This window comes from Medicago sativa, chromosome 8 (assembly GCF_051527215.1).
Source record: "Medicago sativa cultivar Bolivia chromosome 8, Bolivia_mono, whole genome shotgun sequence".
NCBI lineage: Eukaryota > Viridiplantae > Streptophyta > Magnoliopsida > Fabales > Fabaceae > Medicago > Medicago sativa.
The window spans coordinates 37,770,403-37,787,801 of NC_140756.1; the positions used below are offsets into that span (position 1 = coordinate 37,770,403).

General features: G+C 35.1%; 2 protein-coding genes across 2 annotated transcripts; one reads left to right on the forward strand and one right to left on the reverse strand.

The window, feature by feature from the left end:
• Nucleotides 1-3,783: 3,783 nt before the first annotated feature.
• Nucleotides 3,784-5,449, reverse strand: LOC146898922 (uncharacterized). The gene is made up of 4 exons (XM_085736658.1): nt 5,162-5,449; nt 4,695-4,989; nt 4,300-4,544; nt 3,784-4,185 (listed from the first exon to the last, which is right to left on the reverse strand). Exons 1-4 carry the CDS (start codon nt 5,447-5,449, stop codon nt 3,784-3,786), a joined length of 1,230 nt encoding a protein of 409 aa, XP_085592784.1.
• An 8,214-nt stretch (nt 5,450-13,663) lies between these two features.
• Nucleotides 13,664-15,075, forward strand: LOC146898923 (uncharacterized). Its single transcript, XM_085736659.1, has 3 exons — nt 13,664-13,720; nt 13,960-14,049; nt 14,683-15,075. The coding sequence occupies exons 1-3, from the start codon at nt 13,664-13,666 to the stop codon at nt 15,073-15,075; spliced, it is 540 nt and encodes a 179-aa protein (XP_085592785.1).
• Nucleotides 15,076-17,399: the final 2,324 nt, after the last annotated feature.

Sequence of the window (17,399 nt, forward strand, 5' to 3'; positions counted from 1 at the left end):
CAGAGAGAGGTTACTTTAAAGTACCTCATTTAGTAGTTGGTTCATTTTAGTCCGTTTTGTTATTTTTAATCGTTTCACTTTACGTTATTTTCATTTACCAATTTTAATTGAATTTTATTTTAATTTTCAGTCCTGAAATTTCCAAAAAATTGCATTTTTAGTCCTTGTTTTCTTTTTTCCTTATCTTTTCTTTTTCAGTCTTTCAAATTTTAAATAATTGCAGAATGGTCCCTTTTTTATCAAGTTTGTTTTTATCTTTTTTTTAAGTTTTGCAGGTCAGTCCTTTAATCTCAAAGAATTGCAAAAAGGTCCTCAAGTCATTTTTCAAGCCAAGGCCGAATTAGTTACAGTCCAGTACAGGTGTCACAAGCTCATTGGTCCTAAATATCACTCCTGGCCTATAAATAGAGGCCAACTCATCAATGCACAACAGAATGATCAATCACCAATTGCCAACTCACAAAAACACCTTTCCATTTCTCTCTCCATAATCAAACAGATTAAACCCAGAAAATCCCCAAGAACACGATGAAGTTCATGAAGAACTTCATCCCCAATTTCTAAACCCTAACCGTCCAGAACTCAATTCAATCTCAATTCGTCACAAATTCGTACCAATTTCACCACAAATAAACTCAATTCGACAATTACCACACAAAATTGGTTCGAATTCATAGAAGATTCTCAGAAAGATTATCATCACCGAATCTTCACCTTCGCAATTCAAGCAAAGATTCGTCAAAGACGAGTTTGCGATCACGAAGGATTTGGTAGGGGAAAAGAAGAAGAGAATCGAAGTAGAAACGAAGAAGGATCAAGCACCAGAAAGGTTTGAAAAAGACGAAGAGTGAGAAGACGAAGAAACTTCGATTTATTTTCGAAGTTTGAATCAAAATATACATCAGAGACGAAGAAGAAGCTTCAACATCTTTCTCACCTTTCTTTTGGTTCGAATCTCCAAGTTTCTAACAGGTAAACACATAAAAACCTTCTCGTTTCATCTCAAATCTTCATCGAAGGTCCATAAACAAAAATAAACGGTGAAACAGAGTAGATCAACCAGTTTTAAAACTTGTTCGTCCGAAAAAGTTTGAGAAAGATTGGAAAAAGTTTGAAACCGAACCCTAAGATGTAGATCTACGAAGATTCACCGTTTATTTTTCAAATCTAAGCTCAGATTCGTAACCAGCACAAGAAATAGAACAAGTTAGGGTTTAGATCCAAACAGATCGGAGAAGTTTGAGTGTCGCCGGAATCTGGAATTCACGGCGGTGACAATGAAGATTCCGATGAATCTTCATCATCTCCAGCCGTTTCATTCCAGAAACCGGCGATGGAGGATGAACGGAGAAGAAGAGAGAAGTGAGAGCTTCTCTTACTAGAAGGAGAGAAGAGAGAGAAAGAGAGGTGAAGACTGAATTGGACCGGTCTCCAGGCATTTATATAAGCCTTTGGACCGGTCTGGTTCAATTGGTTCGTTCCCTGACCGTTGGATCTAAGGTTGATCCATCTGGATCAATCCAACGGTCCCTGAAGCTCCCTGAGGATCCAGGATCCATGTGTGTGTGGGTTGGGCCTGGTGTTTGTGCTGGATTTCGTTATTGCACACATGCTTGCTATTTTAACACTGAATCTTGCTGTTTACACCCTTGTTTTTCCTAAAAACCTTTAAAAATTTTCCTAAAATTTTCCATAGGTTCTTGATATTTTTCTTGACATTGTTGTGATATACTTTTATGTGTTAAAACCTGAGGAAAAATTGTGTAGTATTTCTTGCCAATTTGTTTACTATTTTTTGTTAAAATTTGTGAAGTTTTGTACTTTTTTGAGTCTAAAAATCCTTTAAAAGTTCTAGAAAATTTCATACATGTGTCTTATCTACTTTGTGATGCTTTGTGGTGTTTTTACATAGTAAAAATGGTTAAAAAATGTAAGTGATGTTTCTTGTCAATATTTTCACTTGTTTTGTTAAGTTTTTGTGAAATTTTATCATGTTCTTGATATTAAGACTTGAATATATGATGTTGAATCTTGGTGCATGGACTTTGTGATATGTTGCCTCTGATTTGTGTCTCTTTCTTACTGTTTGTAAATAAAATTTGTTAGTTTCTTGTGTTACAAGTTATGTGAATTTTGCTTGTGAAAATGAAGTGGGAAATATGTCTATGAATATGTCATGATTCTTGGCTTGATGTCTCTTTATGATTCTCATGATATGGCTCAAATAAACCCTTTTGAAAATTGTCAATGATATGAGAGTCATGGGTCATATGCTTGCCTTGGATATTATGATAGATTTTAGATATATTTTGTTACTTTTATGTTAATAGTTTTGTTGACTTTTGTCAAGTTTTTTAGTGATTCTCTTGTTTATAATTTTCATTCTATGCCTATTATTACTAACCACTTTACTTCATGTGTCATGCATTCCATAAGGCATCCCATCCTCCATCTTGTATTCTTAGTCTTTATCTTTCCTACACTTTAAAATTCATGCAAAAATTAGAATGTAATACCTAGGAATTCTTGTATTTTACTTTATGCAATTTTAAATTCTTGCAAGACCATAGCATGTATCTAGGCCAATGATGTAAAGGACAATGGACTCTAATGATGTACACCGACACAAGCATCGACACATGCACACACATATCACATGGTTACTTTAGATGTATGCTTAGGGAATGTATGTTTAGATGTATGCTTAGGGATCGCGATACTTAGAAAAATCCTTTTTCCAAAAAATATGAACAACATCACTCAAATATTTTTCCTAATAAACTTTGGGATCCAAATTCCCATTGATTTTCGCTTTCTTTTCTTAAATAAAAACTCAATGAATTTTAATCATACTTAGAATTCCTTTGCAAAATAACTAATCCAACCTCACAATTTCACAACCTTATGCCCTTGAGGCCTCTCTCTCTCTCTCTCTCGTTCTTAAAAATTCCAATTTTCAAACTTAAAATCAACCAACAAAAAAAAACAAAAAAACATTTTTTGGAAGAGAACTACGGTGGATTTGATCCCTTAAAAGGGTACGTAGGCAAGGAACCCATATTCCTTCAATTCAAATAAAATAAAAATTCAAACACTTTCTCCTCCCTCCAATTCTTGACTTAGTAAACTCTTAGGTGTAAATATCATTTTCAAATAGCATTTAAAAATAAAGCGCGCGCGTAGAAAATAAAGACGGTTCCTATAGGATACTATAGTCGTTATGGGTGCCTAACACCTTCCCGTAGCGAAAACAACTCCCGGACCTCGATTCTCAAGGGTTTTGCTTATTTTTTCCCTTCCCAAGAAAAAATGAGATATCAAAGGTTAAAAAGGTTCAAACGTAATCAATGTTTGACACCCGAAAACCAAGATAAAACACGTTCAACCAGAATTCACACTTAGACAACTTAGCATAAAGCTTCTTCTCTTTCAGCACTTGCAAAACAATCTTCAAATGCTCAACATGTTCTTCTTCAGACTTGGAGTATATCAAAATATCGTCGATGAACACAACCACAAAGCGATCCAAAAATGCATGGAAGATGCGATTCATATACTCCATAAACACACCAGGTGCATTACTAACACCGAAAAGTATCACCTTATATTCATAGTGTCCATATCGCGTTCTAAAAGCTGTCTTCTGCATATCTTCATCTTTCACTTTAATCTGGTGATAACCCGATCTCAAGTCAATCTTGCTAAACACACGTGCACCCACTAACTGATCCATCAAATCGTCAATTCTCGGAAGTGGATACATGTTCTTTATCGTCACTTTATTTAACTGTCTATAATCAGTGCACAACTCATACTACCGTCTTTCTTCTTCACCAGCAACACCGGCGCTCCGCATGGTGAAACACTCGGTCTTAGAAACTTCTTGTCTAGCCAATCCTCCAACTGTTTCTTCAACTCAACTAACTCAGACGTTGACATACGGTAAGGTGTCATAGACACAGGCTTCGTTCCCGGAATAAGATCAATTGTAAATTCGACTTCCCTCTCTGGCGGCACATCAGGAATTTCATCAGGAAAGACTTCAGGGAAATCGCACACCACTTGCAACCTATCAATCACTGCTTGATTATCCATGGAAAAAGACGCGATCAATGAAAACATCAAGATTCCATCGCGTTCTAACTGTTTTAACTGCTTAGTAGACAAGAACTCTGCTCCACTTTCCTCTTCAGCAGAAGAGAAGTACACTGACTTACTAAAACAATTAATATGAACATGGTTGTACTCCAACCAGTTCATAACAAGGATTACATCCATTCCAGTCAAAGGTAAACAAACCAAATCAATTTCAAATTCTCTACCAAACATAGACAAAGAACATCTTGAACAAACAGGAGGAGTAGTCACTGAACCCTTAGCTGGAGTTTCGACAACCATCTCTTCATTCATATTTGACATAACAAGACCCAACTTAGAAGCACAATCATTAGCAATAAAACAATGTGTAGCACCAGTGTCAATAATAGCAACTAAAGGTTTACTATCAATATAACAAGTACCTCTGATCAAGCGATCCTCGTTCTCTGTTTGAGTACCAGTCAAAGCAAAAACCCTTCCAGTAGTCTAAGCCTTCTTAGGCTTCTTGCATTGTGAACCTATATGTCCCTCCTCTTTGCAGTTAAAACACACAACATCATCAAACTTGCATTCAGTACTAGTATGCCCCTTCTTACCACAACGGAAACACCATTTCCCCTCTCCAGTACAAGCATTACTCTTGTGGCTTTTCTCACCACAATTATAGCAGACAATCTCAACAGGAACTTCTTTCTTCTTAGGTCTCCTCTCATCATTAACTCTTTGTTTGCCCTTATCAGTTGGGGCACTATAAGGTTTAGCACTACTCTTCAGACCCTTGCCTTTCCGCTCATTCACAATCTTGTAATGAGCTCTAGTATCCTCTTCATAAATCCTGCAACTGCTCACCAGCTCAGAAAAGTCACGGATCTTTCGGTAACCAATGGCTCGCTTGATATCAGCACGCAATCAGTCAGTAACATGTTTCCTTGTTTCAGCTCAAGGAACTCGATCTCTTTCTTCCCGCGAACATCCTCTAGAAAGTACCTGTCTAGGAACTCTCTCGTAAACACAGCCAAGTAACAACCGCACCATCTTGCTCTAAAACATGTAGAAGACTCACCCACCAGTCATCAGCTTGCTCAGCCAGCATGTGCGTACCAAAATGCACCTTCTGATCGTCTGTACATTGCATAACACGGAAGATTCTCTCAATCTCTTTGAGCCACGTCTGAGCTCCATCAAGGCCGTACCTTCCTTTGAAAGTAGGGGTATGATTCCTTAGGAAAGTCTCCAACATTCTTACTTCAGCATTAGCACCAGCACCAGCATTAGCATTAGGATGTTGCCCGACAGCTTGAGCTACAGCTTCCAACGCAGCAGCAATAGCAGCATCATTTCTTCCAGCCATCTTAGTTCTCTACACAACGCACAACAATCAGAACAACACAATAATGGTATTCCAACTGTTAAATGACACTACTCGACTCAACTACTTGGCCGGACAGACCGACCTGCTCTGATACCAATTGTAACACCCCGTTTTCCCAACATAAAATTTTCTTAATAAAATCAGAGTAATTCATCGTAAACGGAATGTCACATTTCATAAAAATCATAAATGGATTAAATAAATATTTATCCTTCAAAATTCAACCAATAAATTACTTAATATCTCGTAGCGGAATTTAACAACTTCTAAAAGTAGTCCTTGGCACCAAGGCCTCATCATAAAAGTCTCATAAATAGTCTAAACATAATAACTAGTTCAATCCAATAATTTCATTTTAATTCTCATAAAACAATACGTAAGGAATAGAGAATAATGTCAAAACTCTCATCCCGTTACGTATCAGAGCACCTAAAGACACATTTGTGAGGAGTCCACTTACGACCACGCCTAATCTTGATTACCTGCAATTTACCCATTCGAAGAGCAACATTTTCAAGCAGAAGGGGTGAGATTTCTCAAACAATAATATTAAGTTTATGAATCATCAATTACATTAACAACATAAACATTGTATAATTCAACAATTATATTTAAATACATAGATATCATCATATAACAGTCATAATCAACGTCACATAACTTCATACAATTATTTCATCACTAGGTTCTCCGTTAAACATCACAACTTAACAACTCGACTCGACAATGCATCTAAACTCGACTATGCAACTCTTAATGTCTTAAACCATCTTCAATCATCATGAAATGCAAATGCATGTGGTACCAATCTAGGGCATAAGCCCTCGTCGCTTATGAGCATAAATATACTCCTAGGGCATAAGCCCTCGTCGCTATTGAGCAAAAGCTCCTAGGGCATAAGCCCTCGTCTCTGGTTGAGCAAAAGCTCCCGGGCACGACCCCTCATCTTTAAAAAGTATGCATGGAATCAACATCTTACGTCTTAGAAAATTCATGAACATCTTATATCTTCCTGACTTAGACCGTCGTTTACATCTTAATAAAGATCCACAACGACGTATGCAGCACTTGTAAATTCATATCATAACAGCATCATAATATAACAGCATCAAATGATAATCAACAACATCTTAACATTGCATCAACTTAGCATCGTAAATAACACATATCGTGCATAAATAACAATATCACATCATTAATAATCTTAGTCATCTCAATTTAGGCTTCCTAGACAACTTCTAATAATCTAAACAACCTCTTAACAACTTACATTTCCTACCCAAAGATCATCTCAAGGCTACGCGTGCGAAAAATCGCAAGAAAATATTTTAGGCAGAATGCACCAGTTGCTCGCTGTGGCGAGTGGGATTGCTCGCTGCGGCGAGCGAAACATGCTCACTGGTCCCTCAAATGGCTTGCTCGCGAGGCGAACTAACTTGCTCGCGGTGGCGGGTAAATGGACTGCTCGCCGTGGCGAGCGATATTGCTCACGAGGCGAGCAATAGTGCTCTTAGCTCGCGAGGCGAGCTATACTGCTCACGGGGGAGAGCAATGACTGTCAGGCTCGGGCAGAATTCTGTTTTCTTAAATTTTCACCTAATCACATGGTTCTAACCTCAAAACTACTTCCAAATATCATCCTATGGATTATCTAAGGTCTGTACACAATTTCTACAGCAATTCAACAAGTTTTCATCATCTAATCATCAAATTTCTCTCAAACCCTAATTTCTCATAATCTCACAAACTCATCCTAAAACATGTTAGATGCAATCTAATGATTCACTGACTTCATATTAGTGAAAGATAGTCCCACTCTTACCTTATAACAGATGAAATCGGCAGCCTCCGGGGTTCTCTCCTCTTCTCTTGACTTTTCTCCCTTTTTCACCAAAAACTGATCGTACGTTATGTCTTTCTCTAAACCTAACTTCTCTATTTATAACACTTCTTCTATTCTTTCTATTTCCTCTTAACCACTAAACTCTCTAAATTTATAAAACAGCCCAACATCTCAATAATTATTTTATTTTCAAATCTTATTTTATTTAATAATAAAATAAGTCACAACGTCTCATAACATCTCTAAAAATCACATAAATCACACACATCTTATAAATCATATAAAAATCATCTAAATCATATAATATATCCTAAAACTCATAAAAATAATTAAATAATTGAAATGGGCGTTACACTATGGCTAGTAGTCATACAAAACAATAACATAAAAAGCAATAAACACAAGTAATTCTGAATAAAGACTGAATAGCATTGATTATAAAGAGAGTTCAACTACAAATTCATATATTACAATAGTTTCATCATGGCTCAATCAAACTAAGAGTTTATCTACTCATAACTAAACAATCATAAGCATAAACAAGAGAAAACATACATAAATCTAACCAACGGAGAGTTGGTATGAGATTCAGGGCTTGTTCTTTGGTCTCTTGCAGTCTTCTATGCTCAAAATCGTAATAATAATCGGTACCCTAATCCTTGCTTGCAGCTGGCTTTATATAGAAAGAATTTTAGGGTTTCAGAAAAGCCCATCATCGTGCCAGGTTACGGGTTGGTCGTGGCACGATGGCTCATCACTTCTACGTGGCAACAGACAAAACCTAGCGTCGTGGCACGTTGCATATTGCTTCGTGCCACGAAATTTCCAGAAGTGATTCTTTGTCCCACGCTTCATCAATCGTGCCACGAAGTGAACCCCAATAAATTGTGAGCTTTACTTATTCCTTTCTCTTTTATTTTTGCAATTTTTTTCATTCTTTTTAAATCGTTGAGGACAATGCTTCACCTAAGTATGGGGGGGACCCAATAAAGTGTCTTGTCTTGTTTATGTCAAGTGTCGTAGTATTCCCAAACTCCCTTGAATTTTAATTTTTTGTTTTGTTTTGTTGCGAAAGGCATGTAAAGCAGCTTGGTTTTATTGTAAATTATGACATAATTTTTTTGTTAAGTCTCTTCCGAAATGGTTGTTTCTTGTACATGAAAGTGATTTCTTGTGTTTTGAGTGTTCTTGCTATTCCCACATCATGTTTTATTGTGAAAATTCTCTTTGAGAATAGTACAAAGTTGCAGTCTTTGAGTAAGTGTGTAGGTAGGTATTTTAAGGAGCACGTTCTAACTTTAGTGGTAAATTGACCCTTAAAAGTGTTCAGAGTAAAAGTAGTATAAGTTTGTGAGGGGAGAAAAGACTTGAAAAATAAATAGGTGACTGTAAAGAAACCGGTAATGGTAGGATGATTATCAAGAGGGTTGGAAGCAAATCTAATTATAAGGGAACATCATTGACTCTGGGTTGCAGGAGTAGGCCTCACTAACTTCCCACGTGAAGATAGTATTTCTCTGACAACCAAAAGTAGCTTCTGTAATTCCTTCATACTCAAAATGTCAAATGATCCAATGATCAAATAATTCTCATCTCTCTTATATGAAATGAAGAAAGGACTTTTCTCGGTTGGTTTAGTGTTAAGGTTAGAACCTGTTTCCTCATAATATCTCTTACACAGGAGCAAGAAAAGGGTTGGACTACACACACACACACACACACACTCACTTGAGACTTGTTGTTCGGTTGAATAGGTTCATGAGAAATGCTTGAAGTTGTGATTAGTGTACGCTTAGAACAAAGCCTTGGAGGAGACATGAGTTTTAATTATATTGTCATATGTTAAGTTTTGTTTATGCTGCTAATGTTTATGCCTTTTGCTTGAGGACAAGCAAAGATTCAAGTATGGAGGAGTTTGATGAGTCAATAATTAGTGTTTTTAAGTGGTTATTTTAGTTTATTTTGTTTAGATAATTTATGTGTTTGTATTTACTTTCTAGAACTATTTTACTTCAATTGCTTGTTATTTAATTTCAGGAACAAATATGGTGAAAGATTGAGTTTTGTTTATGCCTTTTGCTTGAGGACAAGCAAAGATTCAAGTATGGAGGAGTTTGATGAGTCAATAATTAGTGTTTTTAAGTGGTTATTTTAGTTTATATTGTTTAGATAATTTATGTGTTTGTATTTACTTTCTAGAACTATTTTACTTCAATTGCTTGTTATTTAATTTCAGGAACAAATATGGTGAAAGATTGAGTTTTGGAGCAAAAGAAAGGGTTTTAGAGCATAATTGAGCAAAAGAATGAATGATTAAAGCTTGTTTGAGAAGAAAGCTAAAAAGGGAGAAATTCTGCCATATTTATATGCTGATTTGGTGCATTTTTATATGCTGATTTGGTGCATATTTATGTGCAGATTTAGTACAATTATATGTGCTGATTTGGTGTAAATTTATATGCCGATTTAGTACAAATCTATGTCCCGATTCAGTGAAATTTTATGATGTGCCCTTAGGTCTAAATAGAGGAGCCATCAGACTTGTATATACATCTTTTGTTCTTCGAAATAATAAGTGACAATTGTTTCTTTGATTAAAAGTTCACCTTTATTTTATTTTTATTTTATGTTCTTCTTCTTCTTCTTCTTCTTCTTCTTCTTCTTCTTCTTCTTCTTCTTCTTCTTCTTCTTCTTCTTCTTCTTCTTCTTCTTCTTCTTCTTCTTCTTCTTCTTCTTCTTCTTCTTCTTCTTTTTCTTCTTCTTCTTCTTCTTCTTCTTCTTCTTCTTCTTCTTCTTCTTCTTCTTCTTCTTCTTCTTCTTCTTCTTCTTCTTCTTCTTCTTCTTCTTCTTCTTCTTCTTCTCTTCTATGTCTACAATGAACATGAGTGCGTAGACTCTTCTTGTCTTGGGATTGTTGGATGAGTCTAATGACCTAATCCCTATCAAACCAAGCCTCGAACCCTAATTTTATGTAAATCTATTTTCTAATCTAAATTCACCATTTTTATAATGAATTAACAAGTATCAAATTCATAAAGCGATAACTGAGGGTTAGTACTTGTTAAGTCATAATCACAAATATCAAAGCAAAGCATCAAAAGAAGAAGTTTTCATATTGGAACAAGTGGATTTAGACAAGAATTTTAAAACATGAGAATAGTCTAGAAAACCTTGAGACAATAAAGTTTCGTTCTTCAAGGATTCCAATAGCAATCAAACATGAGAATAGGCGTAGTTGCTAGAGGAACACACTCACTGAAACCGAAAGGAGATGTGATAGGCTAAAGAGAAACTTGTCTTTAGAATATAGGTCCAACATAAAGTTCTAGGTTTAGGGTTTGGTTTGTGAAGGATTTGTCACCATGACGAACCAATAATCCCAAAGCGGTTTTTATTATTATTTTAAAACCGTTAAAAATCCCAACTTTTCAACTATTAAACTCCCTTCTAATCATTCATAATAGTTAATTGAATTCAACAACTCCTTGTAGGAACGATACTCTTTATTATTACATTGGTAAACCGAGCACTTGCGGATTTACTACATCAGAGTGATGATGACTGCCCCTACTCCACTACCATAGACATTAACGGCTCCATCGAATATCAAACCCCATCTAGATTCAGGATCAGGACCTTCCCTAAACAACGGTTCATAAGAATCTTTGATCTATAAATACATGATTTCTTCATCAGGGAAGTCAAACTTGATAGGCTGGTAGTCTTCAATTGGTTGATGAGCTAGATTATCAGCAAGGATACTGCCTTTGATTGCTTTCTGAGTGCGGTATTCGATTTTGTACTCAGATAGTAACATCGGCCACCGAGCAATTCTCCCAGTTAAAGCAGACTTCTCAAAGATATACTTGATCGGATCCATTTTGGATATCAACCAAGTGGTATGATTAATCGTATAATGACGGAGACGCTTGGCAGCCCAGGCTAAAGCACAACAAATCTTCTCAAGGATGGAGTATCGAGACTCACAATCTGTAAACTTCTTGCTCAAATAGTATATTGCATGCTATTTTCTATTCTACCAGTTTCATATTGTTGCCCAAGTACACAACCTATAGAGTCTTCCAACACAGTCAGATACATGATCAATGGTCTACCTTCTATTGGAGGGATAAGAATTGGAGTTTCTAACAAATACTCCTTGATACTGTCAAAGGCTTTCTGGCAATCCTCCGTCCAAACGATTCCTTGATCTTTGCGGAGTAACTTGAATATTGGCCCACATGTGGCAGTCATATGAGAGATGAATCTGGAGATGTAATTCAGTCTTCCAAGAAACCCTCTAACTTGTTTCTCTATTTTTGGATCAGGCATCTCTCTGATAGCTCTGACCTTGTCGGGATCTACTTCAATACCCTTCTGACTAACAATGAAACCCAAGAATTTCCCGGATCTAGCACCGAAAGTACGCTTATTAGGATTCAAATGGAGTTGATACTTTCTCAGTCGTTGGAACATCTTCAATAAATACTCAACATGTTCTTCTTTAGTGCCTGATTTGACAATCATATCATCCACATAAAGCTCAATTTCTTTGTGTATCATGTCGTGGAAGAGTTTTGTCATGCCTCTTTGATAAGTAGAACCCGCATTTATCAACCCAAAAGGCACTACTTTGTAGCAGAAAGTGCCCCAAGGCATGATAAAAAATGTTTTCTCTCTATCTTCAGGAGCCATTTTAATCTAGTTGTAACCAGAGAAAACATAAAATAGTTTATTAGGGTTTTCAAAGTAACCCTTTTCAGTTGCCTCTGCCACTCACCGTAAAGAATCAAGAAGATACATCTAGTAATGGATCAAATAAGGACAAGTCAAACAAAGCATTAGAAAATAATTTATCTGAATACATTGCCTTAATAAATGGAATAATATCAAATAATATCCATAAAGGAGAAAAATCCAGTTTTCCATGCTCGAACCAAACACATTAAAATCGATTATCATTTCATCCGTGAAAAAGTTTTCGTCGGTCATGTCCAACTTCAATACCTGCCTACAACTCAACAAATTGCAGATTTATTCACCAAAGCGTTGGCCAAAGATTCTTTTGCCACTTTTCGATACAAGCTTGGCGTTCATACATACTCTCTGTCAACCTTGAAGAGGGGTGTAAAGAATCAGGAAGATTCATCAAGTAATGGATCAAATCAAGACAAGTCAAACAAACCATTAGAAAATAATTTATCTGAATGCATTTCCTTAATACATGGAATAAAATCAAATAATATCCATAAACGAAAATAAGGTTTGTTTCCTTATTTGTGTGTTACCGTTGGTTTAGTCAAAACTAGTGAATACTCATTAAGAGTCTTAATGTCCTTCCCATATTTGGACATAGGACCGTTAGGCTTTGTATTATAAAGGATCAGTTGTAATTGATATCAGTCTTATTTTTCAATTTCATCACTCACTCACATTATTATTTGCAGCTGCTATCCCTAATCCTTGTAGAACTTATTACTTTCACGTTTTGTTGTTCCTTCCATTCCACCAGATATAGACAAAATCTGTTATATGAGCGAGACCTTGGTATGTTTAACTACACAATGGTATGCCTTAGATCTAATCCCACTTTCCTCAATTTTTTATCAATTTTTGCATATATTCATTTTAATTTGTAATCTGTGCTCTTCTAATTTCTGCTAAAATTGTTGCCACTTCTTTGTAGAGATCGGATGCTATTCCTTGATAATGATTTCGATTTCTTGGGGTTCTCTACAAACCCTTTTCTTTTGTGGTTTAGTCATGAAATTGTTCTATTTTTTTTTATCTCAACATCGAGTGTAATTTCTTTGATTAAAAAAGTGAATGTGCGTCAACAAGTCAGGAGCTGAAACGGAGCTCAAGAGGATGCCTCCGTAAAAAAGGTACTCAATAATCATATTTGCTGACAGATAGTTGATTGAGATTAGTACAAGACTTACTACTTTGCATAACCAGTCTGAAACTTATTTTAATTACATAAAGGATGCATTGAAACAGATAGTTGAATGTAGAAGAATTCTCAAATGGAGTTTTGTGTATGGATACTATCTTCCTCATGATGAAAATTCTAAGATTGAGTTTTTTGATCACATAGAAAACCTAAGTCAATTTGTTTTGGAAAACCTTCTTCGTTTTGCTGAAAATGAATGAACAAAGGTTCTAAATGATGGATCAGAAGAAGAATTTCCTAATTCTCGCTTGAGCCTAATCACTTTGACTAGGGTTAGTAAAAATTATTTTACTAATTTGGTTAATGAATTAGAGAATGGTCTTGATGTTGTGGTTGTGAAAAACTATACCGGGGTGAAAAGGGAGTCAAGTGAAATGTATGAGATGTCATTTAGAAGATGGAATACTCGAAGGCGAAGCACAATCAGCAATACGATTATGCGAAGAATGTAGAGGTAACAATTTTTGTTCTCTCATGGCATACCACTGTACTAGCTGTAAATTGCACTTTAATTCAGATTTTATATTTATGTTTAGGGTTAAATCATCGGATTCTAGTAGTGACATTCAAAATTTTCATATTAATTAGGTATTGACACTCATCCCATAAGTCTATCTATCATTAAACTCCCATCTGTTATATAGTGTATCAAAAGTAAATGTTAATATCATATCTGTGAAATGTGTGATACAGGGATTCCTCTTGGCTTCCCTAAGAAGCAAGCAACTCAGAGTTTCATCCATAAAGATGCAGTTTAGTGGAGAAAGAATTCAACTGAGGAAGGCATAGTTTAGTGGTCAAATCTCTAGATCCCCTTTTCTACATTGGTTTTGTTGTAATATTGCATCTTTTTCTTGCAAGTGTTGAAATGTATGATTTTTGGATTTTTGTTCATGGTGATATGTGTGATGAATGATTGTATCTTACTTTTCTTCAAAATGAACTGCAACATTTGTTGAAAGTATAGTTTTGCATATATTTTGCGGTATGAACTAAGCATGCCAAAAACAACTTGTGTGATGAATGATTGCATCTTACTATTCTAGACACATTATTCGGTCACCAAATTAGCCATGAACTAAGTTCAGTAATGTTAGACGTGAGCAGGTTTATTAGAGAAAACTCAAGGCTCACATTGGTATGCGATAAGGCTCGAATAGAACTTATAATAACTAGGAAATCTTCACCTTGCAAGTCGCTTTGTGGGGTCGGGTCGACTTAGACAAAATTAGTGTTTTCTGACATGAATCAAAAATAGTTTTTGTTCTTTATAATATTTTAGGAATCAATATTTTTTCTTCATTTAGTGTTATACATTTATTGCAAGCCATATTTGGTTGATATTCTCATTGTTGGATGTCATATTTATTGGTATCAATTAGAGATCATACTCATGGGTTGAGTTTTATATTTCAGGTGAAACAGTACAGTATTGCGCCTACCCCAGCATATTCAGACAGAGAAAGACCATCAGCCATGTTGGAAGGAAGGAAGAATGCCTCTATGCAGTTAGACAGGGATTTATGCTATAGCTCTACACAATCGGAGTTAGACTTAGATTTAGAAATGATAATGTCCATGTCTGCACAAGAGGCAGCCATATATGCTGCTCAAGCATTTACTGAAGTGGAAGCCCTCGTAGAGGAAGCTGAAGCAGCAACAGAGGAGATTGAGGCTGCAGAAGCAGATGCAGATGCAACAGAAGCTTTTGTAGAAGCTGCAGGGAAAAGACTGAAGGGGAGAAACAACCCCAAAGATGGTAAATCGTGGCTTTTCCTTCCTTTGCAATACTATAGCTTAATACATTAATAGCACACGCAGAATCCCAAAAGGTCATCCATACACCTACTTCGCCGTTAAAATACAATTATGTTATGATTTATGTATATCATACACCGATCTAACTCGACATGCACCTATTTGAAATTAAAAAAATCAGAATAGAAATCATGCTACTTTTATTATGTTAAGGGAATGTTATCGTTTTCCCTTAGTTGATAGGGGAATATTTTTGTTATCGTTTTCCCTTAGTTGATAGAGGAATATTTTTAGTTGATGAGGTTTTAAGGGCAAGCAGAAAAGAAATCTACCAATGGAATTGAAAGTGGGTGTTTTTTTTTTTTTTTTTTAAGAAGCTTCTGAAGCACTTTGCTGCGGTTGTTCCATTAAAGGTATTCTTAAGGGTTTGGTTTGGTTTAAGGTAATTAATGTCAAACTGAGCTATGCTATGATAATAGTTTGTGTGAATTTCCCCTTATTTTAAAGCTTTTCCATGAGTCTGCATATATTCTGATGTTTAGAAACTAAATAACATTGTTGAATTTCCGTCCCCTACTATTTGCTAATGTTTTCTTTTAATTTTTGTTTTAATTTTTTATTATTTCTTATCATTCTTTCAAATAGTGTTTTTAATTATTTACAAAAATAAAAAAACTATCCTCTTGCAGAAGTACCGTAATTTTTGTTGCAGTCTTGATACCGGGCAACATTTCTATACATATCCCATCCTCCAACACAATGTGGAGTATGCTAAGAAAAACTGGGGAAAAGTCTGTTGATTATATCATATGGAACTTACGAGAAAAGTAATTCCACTTGAAGGAGAAGAAAGTCCATCTTAAGGCAAGGAAATTCGGAGAGAACGGGAAGTCAAGTCAGAAGTTCAAAATGATGGTTCCATAGATATGGTACTAAAAGATCTTTAGATTTTATGTTTATGTTTAGGGTTAAACTATCGAATTATAGTAATGACATTCAAGGTTTTCATATTTATTGATATCTATTGTCGATAAAATTATCTTTTACATGGGTTCTCTTTCAGTTCAGTTCATTTTAAGTATTCAAATTACGCTGCTGATTTGTTCTTTTACATGTTTAGTTTTGCTCTTCTGATTGGCTAGTAAATGTCAAGTCTACTCATTAAATGCTAAAAAATATGATCACCTTTTTTCAATTGAAAATACCTAATTAAATAGTGGTGCTTTGTTTCACTTGAAAATACCTAATCTATAACACTAGATATTGATACAATCACATTAAATTTACTTGATATTGTGTCTTCCCTTATTCATAAACCAGTAACGATGTTTAGAAACTATATCCAATGATCCAAAAATTATTTCAAACTTGCTTCATTTTGTTTTGGGATAAACATGATATTTTTGGAATCAATGTGTTTTCTTTGTCTATAATCCACTAATTGTATGGGATGGAAACACTTTTTGTATGGTGTTTTTTGCTTTGACATTGTTTGTGGGATTTGGTTTTGTTAATTGCTTACCTTTGATGTTCTACTTTTACTTGAACTTTTCTTTATTCAGATTTCAAGAAAATGAATAACTTTATTCAATTTTCATCCACCATGGTTTGCTGTTTTTCCCTTTCATTTTTCCTTTTTGTATGATTTCTTATCATTCTTTCAAGGGTTAAATATGTTTTTGGTCCCTATAAATATACCAATTTTTCGTTTTAGTCCCTCTAAAATTTTCCTTCAACTTTTAGTCCCTATAACATTTTCAATCACTACTTTTAGTCCCTATTATTTTTTTTGTGGTAGTCTTATTATTGTCCAAATACCGAGAAACTTGCTATGAAAAGCCAGCTTGGTGTATCAATCTTTTCAAAAGGATGAAGAAAGTCGTTCACCTTAAGACAGTCCACTTGGTGAGATGTTAAGTCAAAATTTCAAAAGAGTGTCGCCATAAAAACGACACTCAAATTTAATTTAGATTTTATGTTTAGGGTGAAATCGTTGAATTCCAGTAATGACATTCAAGTTTCAAATTATCTTTTACATGGTTTCTGATTCAGTTTGTTTCAGTTTGCTTATGTCCACTAATTCTACTGTGAATGTAATCATAGAGCCTAGAATGAAGCTAGGTGATTGCCAACTATTTCTGTGGGTCTTTAACTGTAGGAAAAAATAAGTAGATAATATTTACAATGACAAATATTTTAATGATAGAAGAAATATTGAATAAACTATCAATTTTGCCTAACAAAAAAAAAACTATAAATATATTCTCTAATGAAAGTCAATGCTCAATGAACAGTTTTACCACGTCATAATAATTTGACATTTTTGCGTATTTTTATCCTTTTTGTGTCATTAGTAACCAGCGGATCATGCAATA

Bases quoted from the DNA above. Each gene is read 5' to 3' on its own strand.
- LOC146898922 (XM_085736658.1), bottom strand. From the start codon at position 5,449: ATGGCTGGAAGAAATGATGCTGCTATTGCTGCTGCGTTGGAAGCTGTA. The intron at 4,990-5,161 runs GTGAGTCTTCTA...GCTGATATCAAG, and splicing joins AGCAAGCTGATGACTGGTGG to CGAGCCATTGGTTACCGAAA. The intron at 4,186-4,299 runs GTTTGTTTACCT...TCTGCTGAAGAG, and splicing joins GAGAATTTGAAATTGATTTG to GAAAGTGGAGCAGAGTTCTT.
- LOC146898923 (XM_085736659.1), top strand. From the start codon at position 13,664: ATGGAATACTCGAAGGCGAAGCACAATCAGCAATACGATTATGCGAAG. The intron at 13,721-13,959 runs GTAACAATTTTT...TGTGTGATACAG, and splicing joins ATTATGCGAAGAATGTAGAG to GGATTCCTCTTGGCTTCCCT. The intron at 14,050-14,682 runs GCATAGTTTAGT...TTTATATTTCAG, and splicing joins AAAGAATTCAACTGAGGAAG to GTGAAACAGTACAGTATTGC.